The following is an 18,870-nucleotide window of genomic DNA, read 5'->3' as shown; positions in this document are numbered from 1 at the left end:
GACTTGCGTAGGATAAATGTTGGAAGAGAATGCGGAAAAAGGCAAACAGTAAAGGATTTGGCATTTACTTTTCTGTAAAGTTAGTTTCCTACATGTTAAAAAGCAGCTCTGCATGGAACTGGGGCACTTTCTGAGGGTTTTGTGAAAGAGGCCACATGAGGAGAAAAGCTTGTCCCAATCAGACTCACTTAGCGTGGATGAAGATAATTACTGGGGTGGTGAGGTGGAACTGGAAGTCATTGGCAAGGTACCAGGTCCAGCCATTGCACTGCAAAGAGAGCAGAAAAGGTCACTTTTCCTTCATTGACCAGTTCTGCTCCATACTTTCCACCCGCCTCGACGAGGAATAAGAATTCAGTAGATGGGAGGGCGAATTTCTGTGGGAAGACAAAGGAAACTTGAGTTTGTGATGTTAATATTTCACATGGCTCATCTTGAGCCTTGTACCAAGCCTGGATGGCAGGTACTATTGGTGCCATTTTACAAAACGGAGATTCAGACAAAATTTCTCTTTTGCTTAAAAAAGAAAAACGACCATAGCCCATCTCCTGGGACAGCTGTGGGAACTGAACTCTGTCATGTTACAGAAATGTCAGGTTGTCATCACCACAATGCAGTTGGAAGTCAGAGGGGTCAACGTTTTTCTCTTTTCTTTGCCTTTCCCCATGCCCCAACTCTAGGTGGAAAGAACATGTTCATTTAGAACCAGGGCTTGGCTCCAGATGATGTTTTGTGGGGAACTCTAGAGTTCCCATGGATGATTGACATGGGATTGCCTGGCCAAAATGAGTTCCACAGACCATCCATGCTTGTGCCAGTTGGTTACCAGTATTTTTTTTTTTCTTTAATGTGGGGAAGTCCCGGGGGGCAGTTATCTCCAGAGGACTGTGGCACCTCTGCTTTTAAGGATCTAAAGTGAGCTGTACCTCCAAAAGGCCACTGGCTGGTATTCCCACTGCTTCCCACAAATGGCCCAGATCAGTTTGCAGGGGGGAAAACAGTTCAGAGTATCCCGGGGAACCCCATCACAGACAGGCCCTCTGAGAGGGGGGCGCCACCTGCAGGCAGGTAGATGGTGATGCAAGCCTGTCCAAACAGCTAGGCATTTCCAAACGGAAGGCAGCCAGATATCTAGTTGGTGAGTTGTGATGTACAATGATGAGGACCTGCCATGTTTTAGCGATTCCCTTTGCAGCCTTGATTTGAAGGCATATGTGGAATTGGTGATATGACTGAATTATAGCTATTTCACTTTCACTTGCTTCAAGTTCATTATGAGGAAACTGGGGCTTTGGAAAAGCCAAGACATACATAGATGCTCTTGCTCCAAACCACCTTGGTCAGGTCTACTTTGAACTTCAGTGGAATTCAACCCAGTAGGGGTACGGTGCAGTGTCCCATCGTGGTACAGGCTCTCCAGACAGAGGTGAGGAATTTGTCCTTTCCCGGTGGGATGACACGGGCTGACACAGGAACAGTGATAGGGCAGGGTCAGCTGCCTCTGGGACATGTGCCAGATGACCGGCCTCTTGCTGGCTACTGCTATGCTCCCCTCCCTCTGCTGTTCACAGCAGCTGCACCCTGCATAGCCTGGTGTGGTTACACCCACCCCATGACCAGATTGCAGCCTACCTTTACTCCAGAGAAAACACCAGAAGAAAAGGGACCAGACTCAGGTTTGCCCTTGGAAAGCCCCCCACACCGCATGAAGAAATGATGGGCCAGGTTTGCACCCTTCTGCCTTTTCAAAGCCAGCAACGCGAGACTCACCGCACTCGGGACCGACACAAAGTTATTTAGCAACAGCAGATTTGTCCACCACGCTTTCCGGCAGCTATCCCAGTGGAATTTGGGCACTTCCCAGACAGGTCCCCAGGGAATAAGAGAGAACAGTCCAACCAACAAGCACACTGAATACAGGTGAAGAGGCTGCAACCTGGCAGGAGAGAGCCGGGAGAGAGAAGGTGACTTTCCACAGGGGTCCCTCCTGTCCCCTCAGCGGGCACGTGGCAGGTGGGGCATAGGTGCTCAAAAACAGATTGTTTATACTGTGGGCAGCCGCCACCCAGCACCCACAAGTTCAAGGTCACTTACTGAACACCCATCATGTATGGGCTCAGGTGTCACTGCTGCAAAAATACTGCGATTTATTTCTTTATATTTTAGAGGCAGGATCTCACCCATTACGACTTTGACTTCCACCTCCTGGGCTCAAGCGATCCTCCCACCTCAACCTCCCAAGCAGCTAGAACTGCAGGCGCATGTCGCCATGTCCCACTAAAAATCCTGTTATTTACTGAGCTGGTCGTATAGTTCAACCACTGTGGGAGGAGCCTCCTAGGGATGTCTAACCCTCAAAACCATCCTGCAAGGTAGCCACAACCTCCATTTTGGGAGGAAATTATAGCTAAGAGAAGTTAGGGTGACTTGCTCAAGGTCAGCAACCACATAGGAATACCAAGACCTGACACCTGTTCATGTTCTTTCCACGTGGCCTCACGAGATGAAAAGCTCTTCCTTTCCTCCCTTGCTTCATTTCTCCCTTCCTTCACACCCTACCTCCTCCAAGCAGGATCTGAAGCAGCTATGAAGGGGAAGAGGCAGGAGCAAGGTGTCTAGACCAGCGCTGTTCAATAGAAACACGATGCACGCACGGCTGTCCCCGGTGTCACATCTTCCAGTAGCCACAATATAAAAGGTAAAAAGATGGTTCACGCCTGTAATCCCAGCACTTTGGGAGGCTGAGGCAGGTGGATCATGAGGTCAGGAGTTCAAGACCAGCCTGGCCAAGATAGCGGAATCCCAACTCTGCTAAAAACACAAGACAAATTAGCCGGGTGTGGTGGCGGGCACCTGTAACCCCAGCCACTCGGGAGGCTGAGGCAGAGAATTGTTTGAACCCCCGAGGCGGAGGTTGCACTGAGCCCAGATTGTGCCACTGAACTCCAGACTGGGCGACAGAGTGAGACTCCATCTCAAAATAAATAAATAAATAAAATAAAATAAAATTTAAAAAGGTAAAAAGAAATAGGTACAACTCATTTTAATATAATGTATTTAGACCGATATATCCAAAATATTAGCATTACAAAATGTAGCCAATATGAAAGATTATTAATAAGCTGTTTGATATTATTTTCTCTTTTACTGAGTCTTCAGAGCCCCGTGTGGGCTTTGCACACACAGCCCATCTCAACTGGCCACTTACCTGGTGGCTATTTGCTGGACAGTGTGGGTTTAGGATTTAGAAGTGAGATTATGGACTGGAGGTACATACAATTCTGGCATGGATTCTGGATGGGCTGGGGTTGGAGCCCTCTTCTAAAAGAATACAGCTAAAAATCCAGGGTAGTTTTGGCTCAGCTAGGACAGACCAATGGCCCAGCGGTACCTCCAAACATCTGGGTGAGAGGGTGGGAGCTGGGTGGTGTTGACAGATAGGAACTGGCAGGACTCGGAGCATCTCCACTTAGCAGCGCTCCCCCAGCAGAGAGGACTCAGCACCAAACCTCTGGTCAGCGCCCGGGAGCGAGACCATTGATTCCTCTGTTCTCACCAGTGAGAACATCCTACATAGAGAGTGTCCGGTGGTGGGAGGGCAGTAGACATTCAAGGAGAGGGAGTGGCGTTGTTGATCAATGTCATAGAGGAAAGACAGCAACTCCGTCAGGACACAGCTTCCCAGGCCGGGCACTGTGGCTCACGTCTGTAATCCCAGCACTTTGGGAAGCCGAGGCAGACAGATCACAAGGTCAGGAGTTCGAGACCAGCCTGGCCAACATGGTGAAATCCTGTCTTTACTAAAAATACAAAAATTAGCCAGTTGTGGTGACGGGTGCCTGTAATCTCAGCTACTCAGGAGGCTGAGGCAGGAGAATCGCTTGAGCCTGGGAGGCAGAGGTTGCAGTGAGCCGAGATCGCACCATTGCACTCCAGCCTGGGCAACAGAGCCAGACTGCATCTCAAAAAAAAAAAAGACACAGCTCCCCAGATCAGCTTGCCTGCACATTTGCTCAGGCGACAGCCTCCCTGGGTCCTAGGCCCTGGGTCCTGCCATGTTTGCCATCTGACCACACTGCCCTGCAGCTGCCCCCACAAGCCTCCACCCCGCCTCCCTGATCATCCTTCCCACCATCTGTCACCTCCCTTCCCCATGGGAAGTAGTCGGCAACTGCTCCCTTCAGAAGCAGAGCAGAAGGGAGCGTTCCCCTGCCCCCTACTCCAGGCAGCATCCCCTCCTCTGCCAAATCCCCGCTCCCTGGGGTGCGTGTTGAAATGCAGGCTCGGTCTGCAGGCTGTTGGATGGGCCTCGCCTTGAGTAGCAAGCCTGTCTCAACTTTCACACTGAGAAAATCATGTATTGTCTCCTCTTTCCTCTTCTCTAAAAGGGAAATGATGGTTTCTGCTTTCTGAGACTTTTTGAAAATCTAATGAGATCAACAAGAAAACAGTTTGAAATTTCTAAAACACCCTAAAATGTACGCGTGCTACATGTTTGTCCAGGTTTCCAAGAGAATGAAAGTCAGAGTGTGATTTCAAAGATTAAAACGTAGGATACTGGCCAGTGCGGTGGAGGTGTGAGAAGCAGGCATTCTCATACCTGGTGGGTGGGGAGGTAAATTGGAAAATGCCCACATAGTGTTAAATGCACAAAACCCCCAATTCCACTTGTAGGAATTTAGCCCACAAACATATCTATACAAGTGCACAAAAATATAGGGATTGCCTCATTGTCTAAGACGGCAAAGAACTTGGACATTACCTCTAGGCCACTAACGGGGACAAGTTAAATACATAGTGGTACCCCCCTGTGCCAGACCGACAAGCTTTAACATCAGGGCTGTGGATTCTTGTGTGCTAATAGAGAAACAGGCCCAGTCTGGCCGGGCGCGGTGGCTCACGCCTGTAATCCCAGCACTTTGGGAGGCCAAGGTGGGCGGATCATGAGGTCAGGAGATCGAGACCAACCTGGTTAACACAGTGAAACCCCATCTCTACTAAAAATACAAAGAGAGAGAGAGAGAAATAGGCCAATTCTGTATTATCAAGTGAAAACAGCACGTGCAAACAGTGAAGTATGTAGTGCAATCCTATTCCTACAGGAGAACAGCGCTTATAGATACGTGGAAAGTTTCTGCAAGAATTCCTAAGAAACTGTTAAGACAGGTGTCCTGTGGGGAGTGAGACTGGAAGGGGGACCCTTTATTTTAGTTATAATCTTCTGTTGTAGTTAGACATTTTCATCATAAGCTATTAAAAAAAAATCGTAATTTTTAAAATGTAAAACTAGTTGACATAGCCGGGCAATTCTACAGCTCTAGAACCCGACTTTGTTCCGATACCATTAGGTAATCTCTGTCCTGACTTCACCCTAGAAGTTGGGTTTGGGGATTTTCTTATAACTTGCAGTAGCTCCCAAGTGGTTTTCCCCAATCTCCCGAATGGCTGTAAGAGAATGGCCCTGACTGCAGCCGGAGTGCGAATTGCAAGATGTGACTTTGCGCCTACCACGGCCTTGCTGGGACCCTCCAAAGCTTTGTCTCAGAACAATAGGGAGCTCCTTAGGGCAGCCTCCGCCCCTCTCTGACCTCATTCCTCCCACTGTCCATGTGGCTCGCTTCGCTCCACAAAGCACCTTTGGGCTCTCTGAGGCTCTTCAGACACTGCAACGCCCCTCCTTCCCCAGGACCTCTGTGCTTCGGTTCTCCCGGCATGGACCGTTCTTCCCCCACAGAATTTTCTTTGCTTAGAACAGTCCTCTACTTTGCTCTAGGCTCTGGCCAAGTTACCTCCCCTAACTGCCCTTCCAGAGAAAGTTTCCACCTTGCTTTCTTCTCCAATGTGTTTATTTATTTATGGCCAAGTCTTGTCCCATCACCCAGGCTGGAAAGCAGTGGTGTGATCACGGCTCACTGAAGTGTCAACCTCCTGGGCTCAAGCCATCCTCCCGCCTCAGCCTCCCGAGGAGCTGGGACCACAGGCGCACGCCACCACACCAGGCTAATTTTTTGTATGTTTTGTAGAGATGAGGTCTCACTATGTTGCCCAGGCTGGGCTCAAACGCCTGGGCTCAAGGGATCCTTCCACCTTTGCCTCTCAGACTACTGGGATTGTAAGGCATGAGCCGCTACACCCAGCCTCTTCTCCAAATGATCACTTTGTGGAACCCATCCTCCCTGGCTTAGCAGACATTTATTTGCATGCTACAACTTCAAATTGCATATTCATTTATTATTTATTTATTTATTTTGAGACAGAGCCTAGCCCTTTCACCGAGGCTGGAGTGCAGTGGCATGATCTCTGCTCACTGCAACCTCTGCCTCCCGGATTCAAGTGACTCTCCTGCCTCAGCCCCCCCAGTAGCTGGGATCACAGGCACATGCCACCACGCCTGGCTCGTTTTTGAATTTTTTTTTAGTAGAGACGGAGTTTCACCATGTTAGCCAGGATGGTCTCGATCTCCTGACCTTATGATCCGCCTGCCTCAGCCTCCCAAAGTGCTGGGATTACAGGCGTGAGCCACTGCGCCTGGCTGCATATTCATTTATTTATTATCTGCTTCTCTTCACTGGAATGCTCCTGTGAGCTGGAAGGCACTTTTGCCTGGCTTATTAAAACCCTCTTCTCAGGGCTTAGGACAGCACCTGGCACATAATAGGCCTCCAGTGAACACAGGATGAGTGAGTGAACAGTCTTAGCCCATCCTCCTGGAGATAAGCAGACAAGTGATCAGTGCTAACCAGGCAGCATCAGTGAGTTATACCAGCATGCATGAGAACCTCAAAATGGCCAGAGGAGCATGACTCTTTCTTCACTACGGTCACCTTAGTGAGGGTGAGTTCAAGTTGTGGGTTGGTGACAACTCCCTCTACTTTCAACAGAGCTTTGTCCCAGGTTGGGCTGATGGTCTCCTTAGCTCTCACCTGCCTCTCCTCCAGAGTTCCCAGCTCAGGAGCATCAGCACCACCTGCCATGTGACTCAAGCCAGGAAATCCCTGAGTCCTTGGTCTCTCCTCTCTCCATTCCCACTGCCAGTTGCCAGTGCAAACCCTGCTCTGCCGCTCGGATATTCAGTAGTTTACTCGCTGGGGTCCTTGCCTTACAAGGCTTCACTACCACCCCACTCTCACCCCGTGCCCCTCCTGACCCCACCGCTGCTCTATTCACCTTGAAAAATCCCCTCTCTCCTCAATCCCAGCTCCAGACTTGTACTCTGAAGTAGGTTTCTCAAGGCTGGATGCAGTTGCTCACAATTGTAATCCCAGCATGATGGAGGCCAAGGCGGGCAGATTACCTGAGGTTAAGAGTTCAAGATCAGCCTGGCCAACACAAGAAACCCCGTCTCTACTAAAAATACAAAAATGAGCCAGGTGTGGTGGTGGATACCTGTAATCCCAGCTACTCGGAAGGCTGAAGCAGGAGAATAGCTTGAACCTGGGAGGTGGAGGTTGCAGTGAGCCAAAATTATGCCACTCACTCCAGCCTGGGCAACAGAGCAAGACTTCATCTAAATAAATAAATGAAATGAAGTAGGTTTCCCAAGCAGAACCCACTATGCCGTTAGATCCCCTGCCCCAACCCCCACCTAACCCCTCTTAGCATCTATCACCATGAACCCTCAGACTGAACGCCAGTATCTCACCCCCAGAAAACCTCAGGGCAGGACAGGATGCTTACCCCAGTGACACACACCTGAAATATATTGAAATCATAAGCCTTCTTTCCTTCCCTGGAGGAGGGCTCGATTTTACAAAGCTTGGAAGTAACCACAAAGACCATGGTGAAAAGAAACCAACAAAGGTCTATTCCTTAGCTCATCCCCATTCTTCACCTACTTGATGGAAAGCTTAAAAGGCATAAATAACAACCACACTAATAATGATAGCTCCTACTTACTGAGGGCTTACTATGTGTAAAGCACCCTTCCTGTTTCTTTACATACACTATCTCATTTAATCCTCACAAGAGTCCTATGATGTGCCACTATTCTTCCCATTTTAGAGATGAGCAAACACTAGCACAGAAAGATGGAGACGCTTACTCAAGGTCACACCACTGCTGTGTGATGGAGCCGAAATCCAAGTTCAGCAGTCCAACTATGGAGTCTGCATTTGCCCACTGCGTTTCAGTCACCCCAAAGATTGTGACAACACTCCTCTCCCTATTTTGTGACAGTGCGGGGTAACAAGATGAACGCAGACCAGGAGTCAGGAGTGACGGCTTCCAGCTCAGCAAATAACCAGGACATAGAAAATAAATAAATGGCAGGGTCAGATGCCATGAGCTGAAGTTTCCTTTTCTCCCTTAACTTTGTGGTTGTTTGTTTGTTTGTTTTGAGACAGGGTCTCACTCTGTTGCCCAGGCTGGAGTGCAGTGGCATGATCTTGGTTCACTGCAACCTCCACCTTCCAGGTTCAAGCGATTCTCCCACCTCAGCCTCCGGAGTAGCTGGGGTTACAGGCACGTGCCACCACTCCCAGCTAACGTTTTTTATTTTTGTTAAGGAGTTTCATCATGTTAGCCAGGCTGGTCTCGAACTCCTGACCTCAAGTGATAGGCCTGCCTCGGCCTCCCAAAGGCCTCCTGAAAATGCCTGGGATTACAGGCATGAGGTACCGTGCCCAGCCCTTCCACCCTTAATTTTGGCTGTCTCATTCCATTGCTGCCACTCTGCTACCACTGATTCTATATTCTGCCCCAATGTTAGAATCCCTTTGGCATCCACCAACCACACCTTCCTAAAGGAGACCGTCATTCTTCCTGCCTCCCTCCCAGCAGAATGGCCATGGCCCAGAGCTTCAACCAAGTTCCTCTCCTGGTCATGTATTGTTTTATTTTTATTTAATTTTTTTTTTTTTTTTTGAGATGGAGTCTTGTTCTGTTGCCCAGGCTTGAGTGCAGTTGCTCGATCTTGGCTCACTGCAACCCCCACCTCCCAGGTTCAAGCAATTCTCCTGCCTCAGCCTCCTAAGTAGCTGGGATTGTAGGCACCCACCACCATGCCCGGATCATTTTTGTATTTTTAGTAGAGACAGGGTTTCACCATATTAGTCAGACTGGTCTTGAACTCCTGACCTCATGATCCACCCGCCTTGGCCTCCCAAAGTGCTGGGATTACAGGTATAAGTCACCGCTCCCAGCCCTATATTGTTTTATTTTTATCGTTACCATTAGCACTCTGATTTACAGGATCCAATTACTGTTAATTTACAGACAAACAAATTCTCCTGTTGAATATAGATTCCATGGAAATCTGACAGTGCATTTATTAAACTCTGCTGCCCATCAGCTGAGGTCTAAGGGTGTCTTTGCCAGTGGAACATACCAGTTTTCATGGTGTTTGTCCCAGTAGAATTTGAACCATATTAAACCAGCTAAAATCAAATGTACTTAGGGAAAAAAACTATTTCTTTTAGTTTGTTTTTCTTTGGAAATTCTTTCAAAAGAGGGTTAAAGTCAGAAAACTAATAAATTATTACATAGTAATGAGGAATTGAGAAATTACATAAATAAACCTACCTTACCAGGCGACTGAGAACATATCTGAGTATGACTTTAGGGGTTATTCCTTTGTCTGAATTCTGATGCATCTTTAAAAACGACCTTGCGCTTAACCATCCACTAAAAGAAAAAGAAGAATTGTCACAGGAATTACTTATCAGTAATACAGTTCAGCCTGGCACGGTAGCTCATGCCTATAATCTCAGCACTTTGGGAGGCTGAGGCGTGCGGATCACAAGGTCAGGAGTTTAAGACCAGCCTGGCCAACATGATGAAATCCTGTCTCTACTAAAAATACAAAAATTAGCTGGGCATGGTGGCAGGTGACTGTAGTCCCGGCTACTCAGGAGGCTGAGGCAGGAGAATCACTTGAACCCAGGAGGTGGAGGTTACAGTGAGCTGAGATCGCCCCACTGCACTCCAGCCTAGGCAACCTAGCAAGATTCCACCTCAAATAATAATAATAATAATAACAACAATAATAATAATATAGTTCATTGATTGATTCATTTGCTTGTCCCAATCTGGACAGAATAAATGATGCTGCATTATCAAAGCACCTCCAAGTCTTAAAATGATTGTTTTGTTCTTGCTCATGCTGCACACCCAGGTTGACAGAGCAGCCACCATCTGAAAGCTCACCAGTGACCATGGAAGATGACAAAACGGCATTCTGGAGGGCCGCAAACCAGCAATGAAACCCTCGAATCTAAAAGTGTCATGCTTAAAGCTCTTAGTGTGAGAGTTTAAAGCACTTAGCATAATGGCAATACCAGGTACCACTGGGTCAGAACCAATGATGCGACTCCCCCAACCACAATGGTGCCCGGGAGTGGAATGCTGCCAGCTGCCAGAAAGGGAGGGAGACAGAAACATTTGTCAAACAATATTAATGACTACCATTTGATCTTTTGAAATAGTAACACCAAGGCTTTCCATTTGTGTAATAGTACATCGCTTTCAAAGTACTTTCGCTAATGAGATTGCTTTTGATTCTCCAGTTGTACCAAACTACTTTGCAAAAAAATATTTGTTGGCTGGATATGGTGGTTCCCACCTGTAATCCCAGCACTTCGGGAGGTGGGTCGATCACCTGAGGTCAGGAGTTTGAGACCAGCCTGGCCAACATGGCAAAACACCACCTCCACTAAAAATACAAAAATTTGCTGTGCATGATGGCGTGTGCCTGTAGTCCCAGCTACTCAGGAGGTTGAGGCAGGAGAATCATTTGAACCCTGGAGGCGGAGATTGCAGTGAGCCGAGATCGCACCACTGCACTCTAGCCTGGGCAACAGAGTGAGACTCTGTCTCAAAAAAATAAAGAGAGAAAGAAATGTTTGTTGAGTGAATAATTGACTAGATGAATTATAAACAGCCCTATTAGGTAAAAAGGAAGATACTATCATTCCTGCTTCTCTGACGGGAAAAGTGAGACCCAGAGATTATTAAGCGGGTTGCCCAAGATCACAAAATTCTTAACCAACATACCCTGATGACAAATTCATTATCCAGAATGTTCAGCTAAAGAAACCAAAGTTATGCCTTTTAATTGCAACCGATTGAGTAAGCAAGTATGTGAGTTTCTCAACCTTTTGACATTTATACCAGTGATCACTGTGGGTGTTTCCCTAAGGAGCTAATGTATTTCCTATTGCAAACAAAGCCGTGCGTTGGGTGGGACTTGGAAGGGATCAGGGAGGGTTGGAGAATGTCTCTATTCTCTGCCTGCCAGATTTTCCTTTGAAAAGCAGCAAGTTGGACTCATTAAATAGGAACAAAATTTATAGAGACATCTAAAAGAGAATGCTAAGAGGGGGAAGCAGGGCAGCCAATTCTGATTCCAGCCTCCTCTTAATTTCAGGAAAGGATAAATCAGGGCAATTCTTTCTTTTCAGAGTGACTGGCTCCCCCTCTGCCACCACAGTTGCTAAGCAAAGCCTGGGTCTCGCTGTGTGTGCAGGCACGCACCTCCCAGCCTGCAAGTTCATCCAGAGAGGGCAACAAGAAAGACTGGCAGGAAAACAAGCTCTGAGCAAGATAGCTAGCTCCAAGGGGCTAAGACCCAGAGAGCCGAACCCATTGCAACAGAGAAAAGCATGCACTAGTGATGGATGAAGTCAGCCCCGAGAGTGGGAGAGGATCACAAAGCAGTCACCATCAGAAGGCTTTGGTTGTGCTATGTAAATATCAGTGACATAGTAAGACGTGGTTTCTTGTGAAACAAAGTACACTTAAGTTTTAATTCTTTTTTTTTTTTTTTTTTTGAGACGGAGTTTCACTCATGTTACCCAGGCTGGAGTGCAATGGCGCGATCTCGGCTCACCGCAGCCTCCGCCTCCTGGGTTCAGGCAATTCTCCTGCCTCAGCCTCCTGAGTAGCTGGGACTACAGGCATGCGCCACCATGCCCAGCTGATTTTTTGTATTTTTAGTAGAGATGGGGTTTCACCATGTTGACCAGGATGGTCTCGATCTCTTGACCTTGTGATCCACCCGCCTCGGCCTCCCAAAGTGCTGGGATTACAGGCTTGAGCCACCGCGCCCGGCTTAAGTTTTAATTCTAACCTTACTAGCTGTGTAGACTTGGACAAATTACCTCATTACTGAACATCAAGAAGTTTCTCTTCTGTAAAAATGGGGATGATATGGATACCAGCTTTATAGGTTTATTGTGAGAATTGCATGGGATAAGAGATTTCAAGCTCTTAGCATAATGGCAATACAAGGCATCACTATTAATAATGGTTCCATTGTTGAAAAGAAAGTTTTAAATAAAAGAAAGTGTGAATGTTTGAAAGAAATACAATAAAAACTGAAGGAAAAGAAGAAAAAGACAGTCACGGAGACTGGTGGTGAGAAAAGGAAGCAAACAGTGATAAAGAGAAAAGAAATGTAAACTGAGCCTCTAGGCTGCTGTCAAAAGCTGCCTGGCTTCCGCCAGCTCTGTCGGCCTCAGCTCCTCCTGCCTGGGCTCACACAGAGTTTCTCAGGCTTCAGCAGGCACAACCCGGAGAGCTTGTGACAGCCCAGATTGCTGGACCCATCCCCCCAGAAAGTCTGATTCAGTGTGTCTGGGGTGGCACCCAAGAATCTGCTCTTCTACCAATTCCAGGTGATGCTGGTGAAACTGCATCGGGTTGGCTATCCGAGGAAACTGACATAAGGCACGGCCCTCCCTGATCCCAGACCAATCCAGGTGGGAGATAGGTCATCTTTACATATGTGTAGCTTTCCGGGCTGTTTGGTATTTCAGTAGCCTTGGCCTGCACTTTAGATATCGCAGGGCTGATCTGGTGGCTTCTCTGGTGTCTCCAGTTCCCCCTGATGGCCCAGGGATGACCAGGGGCCTTTCGTGCCCCCCATCTTTCCATCCTAGTGGCAGCTTTCCTAGTCTCCAGATTGAGTCTGACTTCAGTGCCAGTCATCCTGACCTGTCCTTGCCAGTGTCCCTCCCAGGGCTCGGAACCCTGCCAGTCAGTCCCACCCCTGTATACAGTCATTTTTGCCTGGCTTGCTGGGAACAGAGTTCTGGTCTTCGACTGCTGCCCCTGGGCAGACCTCTCATTCTCCAGGGGCCCACTCTAGGTCTTCTGCAGCTAGGCTTCCCATGCCTGGTGAGACCCAGTTCTGCCCTCTTGGAAAGTCCGGAGCCCAGGGATTCCCGAATCACTGCTGGATTTGCTGTACACTGTGAACCCTGAGCCTGGCCTGTCTGGGATCCTCTGTCATTGTCACCTTGGCCACCTCCTAGCATGGCCCTTAATGGACAAGTCTCAGCTCATTCTGCATCCCTCTTTCTCAGCATTACCGTAAGAAACTATCACACCAGACTCTGGAGATAAGACAATAAATCATTCATTTCAACAGTGACTTATTGAACAGTCCTCCATGGCTGGCACTGCTTTTGTACCTAGTGACAGAGCAGTATACAAAATAGAAAAACTTTCTGCCTTACATTCCACTGGAGAGACACAGACAATCAATCAATTGATCGATCGATCAAAAATGGCAGCTAGGGCCGGGTGTGGTGGCTCACGCCTGTAATCCCAGCACTTTGGGAGGCCGAGGCGGGCGGATCACAAGGTCAGGAGTTTGAGACCCGCCTCATGGTGAAACCCCATCTCTACTAAAAATACAAAAAAATTAGCCAGTCGTGGTGGCGAGTGCCTGCAGTCCCAGCTACTTGGGAGGCTAAGGCAAGAGAATCACTTGAACCTGGGAGACGGAGGTTGCAGTGAGTTGAGATCGTGCCACTGTACTCCAGCCTGGGCGACGAAGGAAGACTCTGTCTAAAAAAATTAAAAAAAAAAAAAAAAAAATGGCAGCTATAGTATGTTGGATAAAATGAAAAAATGAAGTCAAGAAGACTGGCTAGCTGCACTTCAGATGGGGGGATGAGGAAGGCTTTGCTTTGTAAAAACTTGAAGAAGAGAAATTGAACCACCAGGATTTTAGGGAGGTGGGTGTTACAGAAGATGGCTGGTGATTAGTAATCCCTTACTATTGCTCTACGCAGCATGGGGGCAAGTTCTCTCCTAACTGGATGGTTCATACACATTTGAATTTAATGACTTTTTTTTCCCCCCGAGATAGAGTATCACTATTGCCCAGGCTGGAGTAGCTTTCTTCTCTTGAACCCAGAAGGCGGAGGTTGCGGTGAGCTGAAATTGAGCCACTGCACTCCAGCCTGGGTGACAGAGTGAGACTCTGTCTCAAAATAATAATAATTATAATAAGTGGTTATGCTCTATTGTAAATATGCTAAATGCCACTGAATTTTACACTGAGTGGTTAATTTTATGTTATGTGAATTTTACCCCAATTTTTAAAAACAAAAATAGGAACTTTCATGAGGATTAAATGAGATAAATTTTCAAAGTGCTTACCACAGTGCCTAACATTTCTCAAACAGTTAAGAAATTGTACCTCTTAATAGTTCATATAAAGATAACCTTATGAAACATCATGCCGTTTTCTTAATTTTTCCCATTTCGCTATAGTGAGAATTGGGAACTTCATGGAGCACCTGTACCAATCTGTGGGCCAGAATTGGAGAACCACGGAAATGAACAATTTTGATGAATACAATCAATGTTTGTAAAAGGCCTGTGTTATAGCTCCATCCTAACTCATTTAATAAACTGAAGATACAGTGGAGAGTCTCTTATGACCACAGCACTGTCTAGAAATGGACAGAGACCCAGGTGAATCAACGTGGGTCATTCAGCTTTTCTCATTAGAGTGAGAATGGTAACACACACGCATACACACATCCCGAAACACACAGCAACAAGCCCGACAGCAGTGAAAACACAGTTCCATCTTATCACCTGATCAGGAAAAACGTGTCAACTCCAAGATAGAAGGGCCCGCTCCGAGAGTAAAGGCACAGTGGGTTTCGAAGAACTCTGCTTTTCCATTCAAGCACATTATCTGCAACAAATATTAAACAGCAGTGTCTCTTGGTTTCTTAGAAGAAAATCCTGGGATTTCTCTTTTCAGAAAAAGCAGGAGGAACACCTTTAACTTTTAGCTGTACTGGGCGGGCTTTAAGAATCAGTGTAATGGCCGGCATGGTGGTTCATGCCTGTTATCCCAGGACTTTGGGAGGCAGAGGTGGGCTGATCACTTGAGGTCAGGAGTTCAAAACCAGCCTGGCCAACATGGTGAAACCCTGTCTCTAAAAAAAAAGAATCACTGTAATTCTGCTGGGTGCAGTGGCTCAGCCTGTAATCCCAGCACTTTGGGAGGCCGAGGCAGGCGGATCACCTGAGGTCAGAAGTTCAAGACCAGCCTGACCAACATGGTGAAACCTCGTCTTTACTCAAAATACAAAAATTAGCCAGTCGTGGTGGCGGGCGCCTGTAATCCTAGTTACTCAGGAGGCTGAGGCAAGAGAATCACTTGAACCCAGGAGGTGGAGGTTGCAGTGAGCCGAGATCATGCCACTGCACTCCAGCCTGGGCAACAGAGCGAAACTCCACCTCAAAAAAAAGAAAAAAGAAAAAGAAAGAAAGGATTTACTGTAATTCACATAAGAGGAGAAGTTAGCCTGGGAATAAAAGGTGGGAGACTGAGGTCCCTAACGGCTGTTCAGGAGCTTTGAGCTCCTGTGTGCACTCACAGTGGCCACAGCGCCCTTGGACTATACAGCAGCACCTATTCATGGGCTGATGCAGATGACCCGGGAGGCTGCTTCCATCTGCCCTGGGCTGTGTTTGCCCCCATAAAGAATACCACTATTACGGATAGGAAAGTCTGGACCCAGGGGTTCCCACATCACTGCTGGGTTTGCTGCACACTTCAGGAGGGTAGCAGCAGGGAAAAGGTGGAGGAACACTGATTTGATGCTAGGGCACCATGTTTATTTATGCTTGTCTGCTTCTCAAGGAAAAAATAAATGTTAGTTCCTAGCTTCATTAATCATAATGAGACAGAACTCTGCTATTTGGATGATGAAAATACAATATCCAGGCCGGGCGCGGGGGCTCACGCCTGTAATCCCAGCACTTTAGGAGGCCGAGGAGGACGGATCACCTGACGTCAGGAGTTCAAGACCAGCCTGTCCAACATGGAGAAACCCCACCTCTACTAAAAGTACAAAAATTTAGCTGGATGTGGTGGTGTGTGCCTGCAATCTCAGCTACTCAAGAGGCTGAGGCAGGAAAATTGCTTGAACCAAGGAGGTGGAGGTTGCAGTGAGCCAAGATCACACCATTGCATTGCACTCCAGCCTGGGTGACAGAGCAAGACTCTGTCTAAAAAATAAGAAATTTAATTTTTAAAAAAATGAAAATACAACACCTAGGTATCACTATTCATCTGGCAGCCAGGTTCCTGAATTATACATAGGGAGAGTGAAAGAAGCTCCTAGACACTGGCCTGGAAAGTTTACGGATGGGAGGTCACGCAGCATTGCTAAAACAGAAGGAAGGCTGCTCATGGGAAGGCTGCCAGCCTCCCATCCTTTGGCCAACATGATCCCACCATACCAAAGAGTTTCTTTTCCCTGACTGCTCCTAGAGTAAAGGCTTATCAACTCCCCGCACCCAAAGACAGCCATGCAGTCATCTGATTGGTGTGTCCCAAGATGATCCAGAGGAGACTCAAGACACGAACGCCATTCAGCGCAGAGCAGGTGCCGCCTGGCGTCTTTGTAGTCCAGATGGCTGGCACATTCCTCTGCCATGAAAAGCACTGCAGAGCATAAGCCACGGCTCGTAGAAACCCTGGGCAAGAGCAAAGGTGTTACTGTCCACCCCGACCGCCAGGGTATCCACACGCCACCCCGCAACAAGAACCAAAGCGCAATCCACAGATCTTGGCAGTTATGCAGAGGCTCTCTTGCTCTGACCCTGAACTTCTCAGTTCAGTTCCATGGTACCATCTTGATCTATCCGTGGACTTTCATAGTTGGCATCCCTCCCTTTTGAATCTTGACTTTCCCTAATAGACTTAACCTGAGTTTGGTGCCTCACGTGCTTTGCACAGAATACGCTGCCCAAGCTCAGGCCCCAGAGACGTCAACCTCTGACCCCAGTCCTGTCTGACAAAGAGTCGAGGAAAAAAAGAACACAAACATCAGTAAGGATTGATGTGATCACAAAGCAAGCATTTCATTGAAAGAACACCCCCGCAATCCTGAGGACCAGCTGCTTCTGAATAATGAATAATGGGCAGGGTATTGTGGCTCACGCCTATAATACCAGCACTTTGGGAGGCCGAGGCGGGTGGATCACGAGGTCAGGATACTGAGACCATCCTGGCTAACATGGTGAAATCTCGTCTCTACTAAAAATACAAAAAATTAGCCAGGTATGGTGGCATGCATCTGTAGTTCCAGCTACTCGGGAGGCTGAGGCAGGAGAATTGGTTGAACCCAGGAGGCGGAGGTTGCGGTGAGCTGAGATCGCGCCATTGCACACCAGCCTGGGCAACAAGAGCAAAATGCTGTCTCAAAAAAAAAAAAAAAAGAATTTAATTTTTACACATCCTGAGAAGCAAGCGTCTGAAATTGTAAAACAGGCACCTCCAAGCTCAAGCCAGCTCTGAGAGACTCACATTTCCTCCTGGACAGAGCCCCGTGCCTTCAACATTGTGGGCACAAAGAAGTCTTTGCAAAATTAAAACTTATTCACAAATGAGGTCTGGCCCATAACCAAGTTCTAGAAGTCTAAATCAATTTCTTAAATTGAAGGACTTCATTACCTAGTATTTTGAAGTTCCAGCCGTGAATACAAGTTTTTCCCTGTAAGTCACTTTGTGATTGCGTATCTTTCTGAAGTCCCAACACCCACCCTATTCATTCACGGGGTTTTTACTCAGGAATTGGCCATGAGTACAGCCAATTACATTACTGGTTGTAATGGGGATTCTAGAACATCAAACGTCGGGTTTGATGCCTAATGTGGCAAGCTAGCACTCAAAATGTTTTGTTGTTATTATGTTTTTTTCCATCTAAATTCTACTCGTGAGTGAACTTACCCATCAGTGGTGTATAAAGGCTTCTGAAAATAACTGCTCTAGAGGGAAGACAACCTCGCTGATGCTCGCTTAGCCCATTTGTAAATGGAAAGTGTTATAAACCAGAAGGACGTGGGGAGGATCGGAGGAAACCATGCATGCAGTCACCGGTTCCCAAAGTGGAGGGCTTGGAGCCAGCAGCTTCAACATCACCTGGGAACTTACTAAAAATGCACGTTCCTGGGCCAGCCACCGAGGCTCAAGCCTGTCATCCCAGCACTTTGGGAGGCCGAGGTTAGTGGATCACAGCGTCAAGAGACTGAGACCATCCTGGTCAACATAGTGAAACCCTGTCTCTATAAAAACACAAAAAAAATAGCTGGATGTGGTGGCATGCACCTGTGGTCTCAGCCTCGCAGGAGGCTGAGGCAGAATTGCTTGAACATGGAAGGCGGAGGTTACAGTGAGCGGAGATAGCGCCACTGCACTCCAGCCTGGCAACAGAGTGAGACTCAGGAAAGAGAGAGGGAGAGAGAGAGGGAGAGGAAAGAAAGAGGAAGGGAAAGGGAGGGGAGGGGAGAGAAGAGGAGGGAAGGGGGGGAGGGGAGGAGGAGGGAGGGGAGGGGGAATAGGGAGGGAGGGGAAGGGAGGGGAAAGGGGAAATAGGGGAAAGGAAAGGAAAAAGGAAAGAAAAGGAAAGGAAAGAGGAAAGGAAAGGAAGCAAAGGAAAAAAGGAAAGGGAGAGAAGGGGAGGGGAGGGGAGGGGACGGGAGGCAAGGCACATTCCCAGGCCTCACCACAGACCTCCAAAGTCAGTCTCCGGGTCAGGGCCCAGGAGTCTGTGCTGTAATTACCTCCCGGTGACTCTGATGCATGCCAAATTTTGAGACCCACTGGTTGTTGACAAT

The 18,870-nt window shown here is 47.7% G+C and overlaps 1 protein-coding gene across 2 annotated transcripts in view; it reads right to left on the bottom strand.

Annotated features, from left to right (window-relative positions):
* The window catches only part of LOC116561724 (O-acyltransferase like protein), a 75,894-nt gene that overhangs the window by 17,527 nt on the left and 39,497 nt on the right, over window positions 1–18,870 (bottom strand). For both annotated transcript variants that reach the window (XM_032293640.1, XM_032293639.1), the window contains exons 6-10: window positions 16,549–16,728; window positions 14,830–14,932; window positions 9,520–9,621; window positions 1,771–1,936; window positions 189–268 (exon numbers count right to left, since the gene is read on the bottom strand). In XM_032293640.1, the coding sequence (XP_032149531.1) occupies window positions 189–268; window positions 1,771–1,936; window positions 9,520–9,621; window positions 14,830–14,932; window positions 16,549–16,728 (631 nt within the window). The remainder of the gene's footprint in view (window positions 1–188; window positions 269–1,770; window positions 1,937–9,519; window positions 9,622–14,829; window positions 14,933–16,548; window positions 16,729–18,870) is intronic.

The sequence above is a fragment of the Sapajus apella genome, unplaced genomic scaffold (genome assembly GCF_009761245.1).
Source record: "Sapajus apella isolate SASKATOON/1434 unplaced genomic scaffold, GSC_monkey_1.0 scaffold30, whole genome shotgun sequence".
NCBI classification, from domain to species: Eukaryota; Metazoa; Chordata; class Mammalia; order Primates; family Cebidae; genus Sapajus; species Sapajus apella.
Note: the sequence above shows the minus strand (reverse complement) of the source record. Positions and strands in the feature narration are given on the sequence as shown.